The following is a 16,902-nucleotide window of genomic DNA, read 5'->3' as shown; positions in this document are numbered from 1 at the left end:
TGTCACCAGACCCAGCATATCACCCCAGCCCTGCAGATATAGGTTACTGTCACCAGACCCAGCATATCACCCCAGCCCTGCAGATAGATAGGTTACTGTCACCAGAACCAGCATATCACCCCAGCCCTGCAGATAGATAGGTTAGTGTCACCAGACCCAGCATATCACCCCAGCCCTGCAGATAGATAGGTTACTGTCACCAGAACCAGCATATCACCCCAGCCCTGCAGATATAGGTTACTGTCACCAGACCCAGCATATCACCCCAGCCCTGCAGATAGATAGGTTACTGTCACCAGAACCAGCATATCACCCCAGCCCTGCAGATAGATAGGTTACTGTTACCAGACCCAGCATATCACCCCAGCCCTGCAGATAGATAGGTTACTGTCACCAGAACCAGCATATCACCCCAGCCCTGCAGATATAGGTTACTGTCACCAGACCCAGCATATCACCCCAGCCCTGCAGATAGATAGGTTAGTGTCACCAGACCCAGCATATCACCCCAGCCCTGCAGATAGATAGGTTACTGTCACCAGAACCAGCATATCACCCCAGCCCTGCAGATAGATAGGTTACTGTCACCAGACCCAGCATATCACCCCAGTCCTGCAGATAGATAGGTTACTGTCACCAGAACCAAGATATCACCCCAACCCTGCAGATAGATAGGTTATTGTCACCAGAACCAGCATATCACCCCAGCCCTGCAGATAGATAGGTTACTGTCACCAGAACCAGCATATCACCCCAGTCCTGCAGATAGATAGGTTACTGTCACCAGAACCAGCATATCACCCCAGCCCTGCAGATAGATAGGTTACTGTCACCAGAACCAGCATATCACCCCAGCCCTGCAGATAGATAGGTTACTGTCACCAGAACCAGCATATCACCCCAGCCCTGCAGATAGATAGGTTACTGTCACCAGAACCAGCATATCACCCCAGCCCTGCAGATAGATAGGTTAGTGTCACCAGAACCAGCATATCACCCCAGTCCTGCAGATAGATAGGTTACTGTCACCAGACCCAGCATATCACCCCAGCCCTGCAGATAGATAGGTTACTGTCACCAGATCCAGCATATCACCCCAGCCCTGCAGATAGATAGGTTACTGTCACCAGAACCAGCATATCACCCCAGCCCTGCAGATAGATAGGTTACTGTCACCAGAACCAGCATATCACCCCAGCCCTGCAGATAGATAGGTTACTGTCACCAGACCCAGCATATCACCCAGCCCTGCAGATAGATAGGTTACTGTCACCAGACCCCAGCATATCACCCCAGCCCTGCAGATAGATAGGTTACTGTCACCAGAACCAGCATATCACCCCAGCCCTGCAGATAGATAGGTTACTGTCACCAGAACCAGCATATCACCCCAGCCCTGCAGATATAGGTTACTGTCACCAGACCCAGCATATCACCCCAGCCCTGCAGATAGATAGGTTACTGTCACCAGAACCAGCATATCACCCCAGCCCTGCAGATAGATAGGTTACTGTCACCAGAACCAGCATATCACCCCAGCCCTGCAGATAGATAGGTTACTGTCACCAGAACCAGCATATCACCCCAGCCCTGCAGATAGATAGGTTACTGTCACCAGAACCAGCATATCACCCCAGTCCTGCAGATAGATAGGTTACTGTCACCAGACCCAGCATATCACCCCAGCCCTGCAGATAGATAGGTTACTATCACCAGATCCAGCATATCACCCCAGCCCTGCAGATAGATAGGTTACTGTCACCAGAACCAGCATATCACCCCAGCCCTGCAGATAGATAGGTTACTGTCACCAGAACCAGCATATCACCCCAGCCCTGCAGATAGATAGGTTACTGTCACCAGACCCAGCATATCACCCAGCCCTGCAGATAGATAGGTTACTGTCACCAGACCCCAGCATATCACCCCAGCCCTGCAGATAGATAGGTTAGTGTCACCAGAACCAGCATATCACCCCAGCCCTGCAGATAGATAGGTTACTGTCACCAGAACCAGCATATCACCCCAGCCCTGCAGATATAGGTTACTGTCACCAGACCCAGCATATCACCCCAGCCCTGCAGATAGATAGGTTACTGTCACCAGAACCAGCATATCACCCCAGCCCTGCAGATAGATAGGTTACTGTCACCAGAACCAGCATATCACCCCAGCCCTGCAGATAGATAGGTTACTGTCACCAGAACCAGCATATCACCCCAGCCCTGCAGATAGATAGGTTACTGTCACCAGAACCAGCATATCACCCCAGCCCTGCAGATAGATAGGTTAGTGTCACCAGAACCAGCATATCACCCCAGTCCTGCAGATAGATAGGTTACTGTCACCAGACCCAGCATATCACCCCAGCCCTGCAGATAGATAGGTTACTATCACCAGATCCAGCATATCACCCCAGCCCTGCAGATAGATAGGTTACTGTCACCAGAACCAGCATATCACCCCAGCCCTGCAGCTAGATAGGTTACTGTCACCAGATCCAGCATATCACCCCAGCCCTGCAGATAGATAGGTTACTGTCACCAGAACCAGCATATCACCCCAGCCCTGCAGATAGATAGGTTACTGTCACCAGAGCCAGCATATCACCCCAGCCCTGCAGATAGATAGGTTACTGTCACCAGAACCAGCATATCACCCCAGCCCTGCAGATATAGGTTACTGTCACCAGACCCAGCATATCACCCCAGCCCTGCAGATAGATAGGTTAGTGTCACCAGATCCAGCATATCACCCCAGCCCTGCAGATAGATAGGTTACTGTCACCAGAACCAGCATATCACCCCAGCCCTGCAGATAGATAGGTTACTGTCACCAGAACCAGCATATCACCCCAGCCCTGCAGATAGATAGGTTACTGTCACCAGACCCAGCATATCACCCAGCCCTGCAGATAGATAGGTTACTGTCACCAGACCCCAGCATATCACCCCAGCCCTGCAGATAGATAGGTTACTGTCACCAGAACCAGCATATCACCCCAGCCCTGCAGATAGATAGGTTACTGTCACCAGAACCAGCATATCACCCCAGCCCTGCAGATATAGGTTACTGTCACCAGACCCAGCATATCACCCCAGCCCTGCAGATAGATAGGTTACTGTCACCAGAACCAGCATATCACCCCAGCCCTGCAGATAGATAGGTTACTGTCACCAGAACCAGCATATCACCCCAGCCCTGCAGATAGATAGGTTACTGTCACCAGAACCAGCATATCACCCCAGCCCTGCAGATAGATAGGTTACTGTCACCAGAACCAGCATATCACCCCAGTCCTGCAGATAGATAGGTTACTGTCACCAGACCCAGCATATCACCCCAGCCCTGCAGATAGATAGGTTACTATCACCAGATCCAGCATATCACCCCAGCCCTGCAGATAGATAGGTTACTGTCACCAGAACCAGCATATCACCCCAGCCCTGCAGATAGATAGGTCACTGTCACCAGAACCAGCATATCACCCCAGCCCTGCAGATAGATAGGTTACTGTCACCAGACCCAGCATATCACCCAGCCCTGCAGATAGATAGGTTACTGTCACCAGACCCCAGCATATCACCCCAGCCCTGCAGATAGATAGGTTAGTGTCACCAGAACCAGCATATCACCCCAGCCCTGCAGATAGATAGGTTACTGTCACCAGAACCAGCATATCACCCCAGCCCTGCAGATATAGGTTACTGTCACCAGACCCAGCATATCACCCCAGCCCTGCAGATAGATAGGTTACTGTCACCAGAACCAGCATATCACCCCAGCCCTGCAGATAGATAGGTTACTGTCACCAGAACCAGCATATCACCCCAGCCCTGCAGATAGATAGGTTACTGTCACCAGAACCAGCATATCACCCCAGCCCTGCAGATAGATAGGTTACTGTCACCAGAACCAGCATATCACCCCAGCCCTGCAGATAGATAGGTTAGTGTCACCAGAACCAGCATATCACCCCAGTCCTGCAGATAGATAGGTTACTGTCACCAGACCCAGCATATCACCCCAGCCCTGCAGATAGATAGGTTACTATCACCAGATCCAGCATATCACCCCAGCCCTGCAGATAGATAGGTTACTGTCACCAGAACCAGCATATCACCCCAGCCCTGCAGCTAGATAGGTTACTGTCACCAGATCCAGCATATCACCCCAGCCCTGCAGATAGATAGGTTACTGTCACCAGAACCAGCATATCACCCCAGCCCTGCAGATAGATAGGTTACTGTCACCAGAGCCAGCATATCACCCCAGCCCTGCAGATAGATAGGTTACTGTCACCAGAACCAGCATATCACCCCAGCCCTGCAGATATAGGTTACTGTCACCAGACCCAGCATATCACCCCAGCCCTGCAGATAGATAGGTTAGTGTCACCAGATCCAGCATATCACCCCAGCCCTGCAGATAGATAGGTTACTGTCACCAGAACCAGCATATCACCCCAGCCCTGCAGATAGATAGGTTACTGTCACCAGAACCAGCATATCACCCCAGCCCTGCAGATAGATAGGTTAGTGTCACCAGAACCAGCATATCACCCCAGTCCTGCAGATAGATAGGTTACTGTCACCAGACCCAGCATATCACCCCAGCCCTGCAGATAGATAGGTTACTATCACCAGATCCAGCATATCACCCCAGCCCTGCAGATAGATAGGTTACTGTCACCAGAACCAGCATATCACCCCAGCCCTGCAGCTAGATAGGTTACTGTCACCAGATCCAGCATATCACCCCAGCCCTGCAGATAGATAGGTTACTGTCACCAGAACCAGCATATCACCCCAGCCCTGCAGATAGATAGGTTACTGTCACCAGAGCCAGCATATCACCCCAGCCCTGCAGATAGATAGGTTACTGTCACCAGAACCAGCATATCACCCCAGCCCTGCAGATATAGGTTACTGTCACCAGACCCAGCATATCACCCCAGCCCTGCAGATAGATAGGTTAGTGTCACCAGATCCAGCATATCACCCCAGCCCTGCAGATAGATAGGTTACTGTCACCAGAACCAGCATATCACCCCAGCCCTGCAGATAGATAGGTTACTGTCACCAGAACCAGCATATCACCCCAGCCCTGCAGATAGATAGGTTACTGTCACCAGACCCAGCATATCACCCAGCCCTGCAGATAGATAGGTTACTGTCACCAGACCCCAGCATATCACCCCAGCCCTGCAGATAGATAGGTTACTGTCACCAGAACCAGCATATCACCCCAGCCCTGCAGATAGATAGGTTACTGTCACCAGAACCAGCATATCACCCCAGCCCTGCAGATAGATAGGTCACTGTCACCAGAACCAGCATATCACCCCAGCCCTGCAGATAGATAGGTTACTGTCACCAGACCCAGCATATCACCCAGCCCTGCAGATAGATAGGTTACTGTCACCAGACCCCAGCATATCACCCCAGCCCTGCAGATAGATAGGTTAGTGTCACCAGAACCAGCATATCACCCCAGCCCTGCAGATAGATAGGTTACTGTCACCAGAACCAGCATATCACCCCAGCCCTGCAGATATAGGTTACTGTCACCAGACCCAGCATATCACCCCAGCCCTGCAGATAGATAGGTTACTGTCACCAGAACCAGCATATCACCCCAGCCCTGCAGATAGATAGGTTACTGTCACCAGAACCAGCATATCACCCCAGCCCTGCAGATAGATAGGTTACTGTCACCAGAACCAGCATATCACCCCAGCCCTGCAGATAGATAGGTTACTGTCACCAGAACCAGCATATCACCCCAGCCCTGCAGATAGATAGGTTAGTGTCACCAGAACCAGCATATCACCCCAGTCCTGCAGATAGATAGGTTACTGTCACCAGACCCAGCATATCACCCCAGCCCTGCAGATAGATAGGTTACTATCACCAGATCCAGCATATCACCCCAGCCCTGCAGATAGATAGGTTACTGTCACCAGAACCAGCATATCACCCCAGCCCTGCAGCTAGATAGGTTACTGTCACCAGATCCAGCATATCACCCCAGCCCTGCAGATAGATAGGTTACTGTCACCAGAACCAGCATATCACCCCAGCCCTGCAGATAGATAGGTTACTGTCACCAGAGCCAGCATATCACCCCAGCCCTGCAGATAGATAGGTTACTGTCACCAGAACCAGCATATCACCCCAGCCCTGCAGATATAGGTTACTGTCACCAGACCCAGCATATCACCCCAGCCCTGCAGATAGATAGGTTAGTGTCACCAGATCCAGCATATCACCCCAGCCCTGCAGCTAGATAGGTTACTGTCACCAGATCCAGCATATCACCCCAGCCCTGCAGATAGATAGGTTACTGTCACCAGAACCAGCATATCACCCCAGCCCTGCAGATAGATAGGTTACTGTCACCAGAGCCAGCATATCACCCCAGCCCTGCAGATAGATAGGTTACTGTCACCAGAACCAGCATATCACCCCAGCCCTGCAGATATAGGTTACTGTCACCAGACCCAGCATATCACCCCAGCCCTGCAGATAGATAGGTTAGTGTCACCAGATCCAGCATATCACCCCAGCCCTGCAGATAGATAGGTTACTGTCACCAAACACAGCATATCACCCCAGCCCTGCAGATAGATAGGTTACTGTCACCAGAACCAGTATATCACCCCAGCCCCTGCAGATAGATAGGTTACTGTCACCAGACCCCAGCATATCACCCCAGCCCTGCAGATAGATAGGTTACTGTCACCAGACCCAGCATATCACCCCAGCCCTGCAGATAGATAGGTTACTGTCACCAGACCCCAGCATATCACCCCAGCCCTGCAGATAGATAGGTTAGTGTCACCAGAACCAGCATATCACCCCAGCCCTGCAGATAGATAGGTTACTGTCACCAGAACCAGCATATCACCCCAGCCCTGCAGATAGATAGGTTACTGTCACCAGAACCAGCATATCACCCCAGCCCTGCAGATAGATAGGTTAGGGTTACCTGAATAAAATAGTGCTTTAGTGAATCCAATGCCAAGATGTCGCCTTTTTTGATAATATGCAAATTAGTCCTTTGGATCAGTGTTGCCGCTTACCTCTTTGGGGCAATGGTAACTCTACTCACAGAAAGGCTAAGCCTCAAAATTACAAATGAGGGGCACCCATTCTCACAGATCAGATATTTGAGTGTATGGTTGGATCTGTGAAAACGGAAAAAAATAGAACATGACATATATATATCAGTCGTGAGAATAGTCCCATTCACATGCATTCAGTTTAAAGGGATTGTCCTGTTATGGCACTTATCCCCTAATCCACATGACAGTAGGTAAGTGTCCAATTGCTAGTGGCCCAATCGCCGGGTCCCTCACTGATCAGAAGAACAGGGACCCAGCGATTGGACACTTACCTACTGTCCTGTGGATTAGGGGATAAGTGCCATAACAGGACAATCCCTTTAAACTGAATACATGTGAATGGGACTATTCTCACGACCGATATCTATACATCATGTTCTATTTTTTTCTGTCTTCACAAATCCGACCATACACTGAAATGTCTGATCCGTGAGAATAAGATATGGCTTTTTCACTGCCATTTTGCACCTCGGTCATGTGGATGAATTCTAACAGTGAATGAAAGCTGTGCTATGTTTTGGTTCAAATCTGCGCACAGTTCTCCGTTTGGGGAGGTGAGCATGGGGACCCCCTGAACAGAAACCTAATCTGCATAAAAAAGCAGTTACCTTAGGAAACCCGTGTTGTTTCTGTTCGGTTTCGGCACAAAAAGGGTGAAAAATGCGAAGAGAAAAACGCTGCTTACAAAATGACTTTACGGAGACCAGGCACAGAGGTGAACCGAGCCGAAGACTGGTTGAGGGGGAAAAAAACTTTCACTGGGTCAGAGCTTTACAAATAAATATTTCTATAAATTAGGAAAATCTCTTACAATACAAAAGAACACAAAGGGACAGATCAGAGAGCAGCCAGGTGACCCTTCTGACAAGTAAAAGCCCCTGGAATTCCCCTTTCCTGACATCCGCCGTAATAGTACAGCGCATGCCGGGTGTGTAACCGCCGGGTGTCTACTAGAGATGAGTGAGTAGTATTCGAAACGAAAGTTTCGAATAGCACGCACCCATAGCAATGAATGGAGCCAGCCGGCACGTAGACGGGACCGGCGTCCTGCCGCTTAACCCCCTGCGTGCCGGCTGCGTCCATTCATTCCTATGGGTGCTTGCTATTTGAAACTGCCATTTCGAATAGCACTCGCTCATCTCTAGTGTCTACTGCTTTACGCAGTAGACAACTGGCGTTAATGTCTCCGATCGGGCCCCGGACCGATCAGAGGCATTAACTCCTCCGGCGCCGCGGTCAGAGGCGCCATTTTCCTTGTGGCGCATGTGTGCCGCCATTTTCTTTGTGATCGCCGGCAACCGGCTGTCATGTTACTGTGACAGCTGGGAGCTTTGTGAAGGTTCCCCGGCTTGTCATTACATTACTTCTATAGCAGGCTATGCTACATAGCCTGAAATAGAAGTGCCGGTATTTTGCAATGTATTAGCATTGTAATGCATTGCATTAGTGATCAGACCCCTTGGGGTTCAAGACCCCTAGGGGTTCTAATAAATAAAAAAAAAAAAAAATTAAAAAAATGTAAAAAAAAAAATAAATAATATTTTTTTTAAAAAGTATTAAAAATTCAAATCCCCCCCTTTCCCTAGAACACATATAAAAGTAGTTAAATACTGTGAAACACCTACATGTTAGGTATCCCCATGTCCGAAATCGCCCGCTCTACAAATCTATAAAAATATTTTTCCTGTTCGGTAAACGCCGTAGCGGGAAAAATAGTCAAAAGTGCCAAACCGCCATTTTTTCACAGTTTTGATTCTGATAAAAATTTTAATAAAAAGTGATCAAAGCAAAAGCATTTCCCGAAAATGGTAGAACTACAAAGTACACCCGGCCCCGCAAAAAAAGACGCCCTATGTATCCCCATACACGGACGTTTAAAACAGTTACGGCTGTCAGAATATGGCGACTTTTAGAAAAAAAATTTTTTAACACAGTTTTCGAATTTTTTTTAAGTTGTTAAAATGTAAATAAAACCATATAAATATGATATCTCCGGAATCGTACCGAAACATAGAATACAGGGGACAGGTCATTTTGGCTGCACAGTGAAAGCCGTAAAACCGAAGCCCGTAAGAAAGTCGCAGAAATGCATTTTTTCTTCAAATCCACCCCATTCTGAATTTTTTTCCAGCTTCCCAGGACATTATACAGAATAATTAATGGCGGCATCATGAACAAAAATTTGTCCCGCAAAGATTAAGACCTCATATGGCTCCGGGAGCGGAGAAATAGAAAAGTTATGGGGTTTTGAAGGAGGGGAGTCAAAAACGAAAATGAAAAAATGCCATCGGCAGGAAGGGGTTAAATAAAGATTCCTCAAGTTTTCCTGTAAGGTGCCTGAGCAGAGTTCCTCCCAGCATCCTCCATAGCCCTGCATGTGGTTCAGCCCTCAGCAGACTCTTCTCACGATGCTGCTGCTGTGACTGAGCTATTGTAGAGGAGGAGGAGCAGCAGTGAGGAGTGTGAGGGAGAGCCCGGACTGTCAGACAGCAGCAGCAGCCCCTCACTGGGCACACCAGACCCTGCACTTGTCTCTGCACTGAACCTGCAACATGACCGAAGTCAGGAAATTCACCAAAAGGCTCAGCAAGCCCGGGACAGCAGCAGAGCTGAGGCAGAGTGTGTCAGAGGCGGTCAGGAGCTCGGTTATACTGGTGAGTGTCCATCTTACCCCTCAGTTGACCCCTTGCCCCATCTCTGTGACCAGGACTGGGTAGGAGAGGCCGTGCACCAGTCCTGTGCCCACCATAGAGGCTGCACTGGGCTCCTGCCCCCACCCTGCCCTCATGTGTTGGGCTTGACAGGAGGACATGATTGTACAGGAAGTTTGCAGCGAGCTGTGGTTACAATGTATCCGCTTGACACAACTTCTCACGTCTTGATAATGTGCAGGGCAGGGGGGCGTAAATAATAGGGGGGCCCTCAGGAGGACCTGGCTGTCCTCTCCTCCAGTGCAGGGACACATCTTTGTTGTTTGTGGAAGCCACACCCTGGCTGAGGAGATGCTGAGCTAAGGAGATGCTTGTGTAGCTCAGGTCCTGCACCAGTCATTGTGGCTTGGGCTTCCTTGCACTTAGACAACTTTTTGGCAATGATAATGTCGCCCCCAACCTTTGCTTTCTATTGCCCTGCAACAACGCACAGCTGTAAGTCCAAGTTACTGAACTCTAGTGAGGCTGTGCTTGGAAATGCCACAATTTATTTATAAGAAGCCCCTGACCATTCATTAGTGTATATACCAGTGTCCTATCTATATAAGAAGCCCCTGACCATGTATTGGTGTATATATCAGTGTCATATCTATATAAGAAGCCCCTGACCTTTCATTGGTGTATATACCAGTGTCATATCTATATAAGAAGCCCCTGACCATTCATTAGTGTATATACCAGTGTCCTATCTATATAAGAAGCCCCTGACCATGTATTGGTGTATATATCAGTGTCATATCTATATAAGAAGCCCCTGACCATGTATTGGTGTATATATCAGTGTCATATCTATATAAGAAGCCCCTGACCTTTCATTGGTGTATATACCAGTGTCATATCTATATAAGAAGCCCCTGACCTTTCATTGGTGTATATACCAGTGTCATATCTATATAAGAAGCCCCTGACCATTTATTGGTGTATATACCAGTGTCATATCTATATAAGAAGCCCCTGACCATTTATTGGTGTATATACCACTGTCATATCCATATAAGAAGCCCCTGACCATTTATCAGAGTATATATGCTAGTGTCATATCCATATAAGAAGCCCCTGACCATTTATTGGTGTATATACCACTGTCATATCCATATAAGAAGCCCCTGACCATGTATTGGTGTATATACCAGTGTCATATCTATATAAGAAGCCCCTGACCTTTCATTGGTGTATATACCAGTGTCATATCTATATAAGAAGCCCCTGACCTTTCATTGGTGTATATACCAGTGTCATATCTATATAAGAAGCCCCTGACCATTGTGTATATACCAGTGTCGTATACATATAAGAAGCCCCTGACCATTGTGTATATACCAGTGTCGTATACATATAAGAAGCCCCTGACCATTTATCAGAGTATATACCAGTGTCATATCCATATAAGAAGCCCCTGACCATTTATCAGAGTATATACCAGTGTCATATCTATATAAGAAGCCCCTGACCATTTATCAGAGTATATACCAGTGTCGTATACATATAAGAAGCCCCTGACCATTTATTGGTGTATATACCAGTAACGTATACATATAAGAAGCCCCTGACCAAAAGTACTTTTTACAAAAAATGTTCAGGGAATTTCTCTATAGAGAAATATGACAGTAAAAGGCTGTAATGTCAAGGATCCCTCCTACACTGTGAGACATGGCTGCACCTGAGGTCAAGGCAAAAAACAAGGTGCAGAAGACATTTATTAGATGTGGCACCATTACTATAGAAGCAGATGACACCACTGAGGTTAGGAGTAGGAGATGTTGGGTTGCAGGGAACCAAGCCTGACCCCAGAGCTGAGTCTTAGTTCCAAAATTGGGAGAGAGGTATTTTGGTCCCATGTAACCTCCCTACCTCAGCTAATTGTAGGTTAAAGGGTAAAGGTCAATAGCTGATGTATGGGACGGCAGCAGGGGCATCTCCTTGTGGGATGGTTTGGCTGTGTGTGTGTGTATATATATATATATATATATATATATATATATTATAGCCCGTGACCTGCTTTTTCATCCCATCACTCCTCCCTAAGGGTCATGTTAAGCCCATGCGGTTAGTATGATGATCAGACGGCCATGTTCAGTCCCAGAAGTGCGGTGCATGTAACGGCCACATTTCTGTCTGAAGTGACATCCTATTATCTTTTTGACCATTTGAGTTCCCGAACTGACATGGGTTACTACTTGTCCTACATTCAGATGTTGCTGTAAGTACGGAGCAGTAGGGCCGCGATAGATCGGGTACTCACAGCATCATATATTACTATCCTGTGAGTTCCTTTCTCAGCCAAATTTGTTCTGGGAATTGCGGCTGTCACTTGGACTGTTTTTAGGACCAAGTATAGTAGAAGACATGTAATATGTTGTATTATGACATAGTATTAGCAATGAACGGTAATTGTACATTGGAAATGGAACAAATATTTATTCTGTGCTGTTACTTTGTTGCTGGCTGTGAAGTTATAACGCCCTGTCTCTTTTTGACCCTAGCTGGTGATCCCCATGTTAAGGGGTCATTAACACTGCTGACCCTTTACAAGCTCCATGTTATACAGAGCCATGAAAAACCTTAAGACTGAGGCCTCATGTTTCGGAAATGCAACTTTTTTTTTGGATGGAGCAGAAGGGAGAAGCATAAGATCTTTCTATATACTTCCCATTCGTTTTGTAGCCATTCTCTCTTGGCAAAATCTGCAATAATACAAACTGCTTTTCTGCAACGTGGGGCTTCAGCCTAAAGGGTTTGTTCAGGAACTGGACAAACTATGGAGGGGCCTAAGGCAGGTGTAACGTTAAAAACTCGCACCTTCTCACCACCTGTCCTTGGTGCTCCATTGTCCACCGCTGTTATCTGTTCATCCCACGCCATGCCGCGGACCCTTTTAAAGGCTGTTCACGCATATGTGGGGCTCATACAGCATCATTTTGCTGATAGAGCCCCTTTAAGCTGGCTGAGGATCGATCAATAGAGGGATCATTCATATCAACAATCCATCAACCTATCCAACCAAACTCCCTACAAGCCAAAAAAAAAAATTGAAAAATTTGGCCGATCTTACAGTATACTTATATGTTCAACCAACCCGTGGCCAAAAATTTATAACACACCGGATTAATTTTTAAAAAGATTATTGCCAACTATCTCGTGTATCTCTCTCGACTTTACTTTGCTCACACAGAAGATCTTTTTTTTGTTGTTGTTGTTGGATCCTGTACAAATCTGTGAGATTGAAAATTGTGAGAAGCTCCAGTGATTTCCAGCTAAATGGAGACATTTAGGCTGAGTCCCTACGTTGCGAAAACGCAGCTTTTTTTGTTGCAGGTTTTGCTGCGGTTTTTGAACCAAAGCCAGGAGTGAATTGAGCAGGAGGCAGAAGTAGAAGAACTTCCTATATATTTCCTATCCAATTCTTTTCCATTCTTGGTTTTGGCTCAAAAAAACCGCAGCAAAATCTGCAACCATTTCCTCAGTGGGGCCTCAGCCTTACTGCTGATTTTCACAAAGATGGAGCTGCAATGCAGAATAAGAAAGACATCTTTGGAAAGTGTAGAATCCGCCCTACAAGGTGCTTCCATTAGATTGGTACTGATTTTCCTGCTGACAGACTCCCTTCATCTTGGTGTCACAGTATATACACAATGTTGCGACATCATTCTTGATGTTCTGACGCCCTCCTATGTCCTTGGAGTATTGCAGCGCCAGTTCTGCCGGACTGATAGTATTCTCCTCGTCAAGGCTCGGGGGCCTGCTAAAAACTGTATGTCTCTCTAGCCATGAAGTTACTCCAGTCTGAATAGGAATCTTTTTACATTTCTGTAGACGCCGGTTGCAGTCAATGTGTTACATGATTGTCTGGCCGTTGCGCTGATCATATGACCCGGCAATGTGATCACATCATGAAAACAAGTTTTGCAATATTCTATAACCTCTTCTGATTCATCGCTAGTTATTTCCTTTTTCTGGTACTTTCACAGCTTTTACATGTTATATGTTTTCTTCTCTGAGCTGCTTTGTGACGCGTCTTACCGATGGATTGTTAATTGTTAGTTTGGCAGAACAAAAACGCTGTAAAATAGTGAAGTCACTACAGGGTTACACAGCGGAGCAGCAAAAGGTGCCAGACGTCTGATGCCATTTGGTGCACATGCTTTACACCTTATTTTAAAGTGTTTTAGCGTGGCAAGTAGGAGGAGCTTATTGGGAAAGATTTTTGTCAAAAAAAAGAGGGTGAGATTTAATATGCAATGTAAAAAATGTAATGAACAGTTTGGGGTTGTTTTTGATGGAAACTAAATGGCGTAAGGTTAGACTACACAATGTAATAGTCCACAGGATTTATCAAAACTGGCGCGGTTTAAAGGGGTTGTCCAGGTAAAAATGGACAACCCTTTTAAAGTTTAAATAAGCTGTAGGCAGTGGGAAAAAAAGGTAAAAAAAATGCATGCTCTCCTGTCCCTGTTACTCTGGTGTCCTCCTGCGCTTCAGGTGTCATCTGCTCCCTCGGCGTATTTCAGCGTTGTTCTGACGCCTCTGATCCAATCAGCGAAGGGCCTGAATGTCGCCACCTGTGACATCACAGGTCCTCTTCTGCTGATTGACCTCAGTGGTCACGCAATCACTCAGGCCAATCAGCAGCTTTAGCACAACAGCGGAAGAAACCCGAGATAGCAAACGAAAAGGCAGGCGAGGAACGACAATGGAGCAATTTACAGGTGTGTATGCTGTTTTTTGTTTTACTGCCCCCAACGTATTTAAACGTTAAAAGTTTAGCCTGGACAACCCCTTTAAGGCTAGGTTCACATCTGCATCAGAGTCTCTGTTGTAGAAACCACCAAATATTGGCAGAGAGAAAAGTCCTGCATGGAGTCCTTACGTCCTCCCTAACACTATTCGTCCATAGCCTTGTACTGTCGTAGGGTCATTCCTTACAATCCAGGTGATAACATTAGGCTGTAAGGCCCGCCCTTCTGACAGTGGGTGGGATATGGGTGCCGAAACTACCGCTCATCTCTGCGGACATCAAATGCATTCTTTAAACTTCATGATAGTGCTCAGTCTACTAGAACTTCATGTAGTTCTCTGCTATGGTTACTATAGGGCAATACCAAAGGCCATATGGGCAGGCCCCTATACTGTATCACTGAGCGGGACACTGCAATGAATGGTTGGCAATGTGTAATTCTATTCCCTTCTTTGTGATGATTTGGGGAGGATTTAGAGGCCAGCCACCCAGTTTTTACACATTAACCTCTTATTGACTCCAGGTATTTTGTATGTTAATGATCTACTTTTCTCATGTTTTCCCTCCACGTCTTCCAGAATTCATAACAGTTTTATTTTTCTGTCTACATAACTATGTGAAGGATTATTCTTTGTGTCAGGAGTTGTACTTTTTATGGGTACCAATATTTGATATGTACGTATTGCCGGAACTATGTATAAGCAGTCAGGAGACCATCAATGCCCGGCCTCGGGGCTGCAATGTTAATCCCTGGATACCTGTGATCTTGGAGGGGCGATCTTGTCCCTGGAACCCATGGTTCCCGTGATCGCAACTGATCACGGCATCCATGGGGTTAATCAGCTGGAGTTGGAGTATCTTCCGACTCCGGCAGCCGGTCCCGACCCTTGAGAGCGCCAAATCCTAACCACTAGACCGCCAGGGAAGTTTACAGCACTGCTATTATACTCTGGGGTATCTTCAGACCAGAGTATAATAAGTGGAGGCCCAAGGGAAGTGAGAAAATATTTTTTAAAAAACACTGTTTCTCATCTCTCCTGGGCTCCGGTGCGCCTCCTTGCTGTCTTTGGTGCCTCTGACTGATGTCAGGGATCGCTGAAGCCTATAACTGGACCACAGCTGGTCACGTGACCCATGTGTCCGCTGAGGTCTGTGATCTGGCCCCTGATATCAGTCATAGGCTCTGAAGAGGACAAGGAGTCGTGCCAAAGCCCAAGAGAGGTGAGTAACATTGTTTTCTTTTTTTTTTGTTTGATCACCTCCCCAAGGCTTCTACTCTATGATCCCAGAATATAATGGCAGTTTTGGTTTGGCCATGTTTCGCGAGACAAATACTCATACAGTAAGGCAGCTTTGTTGCGGTTTTTGATCCAAAGCCAAGAGTGGATTGAGCAGAAGGGAGAAGTGTAAGAACTTCCTATATATTTCCCCTTCCTTTTGCAGCCATTCTTGGCTTTGGCTGAAAAAACCGCAGCAAAATCTCCAACAAAAAAAGCTGCGTTTCCACAACAAGGGGCTTAGCCTAAGTGTCAGGTCCCACGTTGCAGAAATGCAGCTTTTTTGTTGCAGATTATGCTGTTTTTTTTGTTGTTTTTTTTTTTTTTTGAGCCAAAGCCAAGAATTGCTATAAAAGGAATGGGAAATATTTAGGAAGCCTCTTATACTAATACACTCCTGGCTTTGGCTCAAAAAACAGCTGCAGTATCTGCAACAAATAAAGTTGCATTTCTGCAACGTGGGGCCTCAGCCTTATTACATGTGTAATTGTCTCGTGAGATTCGCCTGGTGGTTTCATTCAGACCAAACATGGCTGAACCAAAGCTGCTAATTAGGGTAAAACGCCAATTAATTGTGATTTTGATGTAGGTCGTAACAGCCCAGCCCTAGCTCAGCCCCTTATGACTTTAGCAGTAGAATGCATTTGCTTTTGTTTGTGTCACGTAGTTCCAGAAAGTCCATATCTGAATTTTGACATTTCCTACAACCCAGCATTTTCATTATAGGGTCACTGCGGCTGCTTAACATGCTTGTCTGATTTTGAAAACCTTCTTCTATGAGATCTAGATGAGAGCGTGATAAATATATGTATTTATATACAGGGCTACAGTGAATTATAAGCAGCCAATAGTGACGTAGCAAAAGGGTCACATAGGGTGTGTTGCTGAACATCTCCACATGTGATCCCACATTGCCCCGGGACTCCTCTCTGAAACCAGCAGAAAATACAATTATATCTCATGAAACACAAAGCATTGTTCACTGCGGCCGCTGCTTCTATTTGTGTCTGTTCAATAATAATGTTGCTGGATTGTGTAGATATTCCTATACAT

At 46.7% G+C, this 16,902-nt stretch overlaps 1 protein-coding gene across 1 annotated transcript in view; it reads left to right on the top strand.

Moving 5' to 3' along the window:
• The first annotated feature begins 9,653 nt into the window (after window positions 1-9,653).
• Window positions 9,654-16,902, top strand: part of DOCK11 (dedicator of cytokinesis 11) — a 118,732-nt gene continuing 111,483 nt past the window's right edge. The window contains exon 1 of the mRNA XM_075259872.1: window positions 9,654-9,780. Within this exon, the coding sequence (XP_075115973.1) occupies window positions 9,679-9,780 (102 nt within the window). The 5' untranslated portion in view covers window positions 9,654-9,678. The remainder of the gene's footprint in view (window positions 9,781-16,902) is intronic.

The sequence above is a fragment of the Leptodactylus fuscus genome, chromosome 11, assembly GCF_031893055.1.
Source record: "Leptodactylus fuscus isolate aLepFus1 chromosome 11, aLepFus1.hap2, whole genome shotgun sequence".
NCBI classification, from domain to species: Eukaryota; Metazoa; Chordata; class Amphibia; order Anura; family Leptodactylidae; genus Leptodactylus; species Leptodactylus fuscus.
The sequence above is the reverse complement of the archived record's forward strand: the minus strand, read 5'-3'. Positions and strand labels throughout refer to the sequence as shown.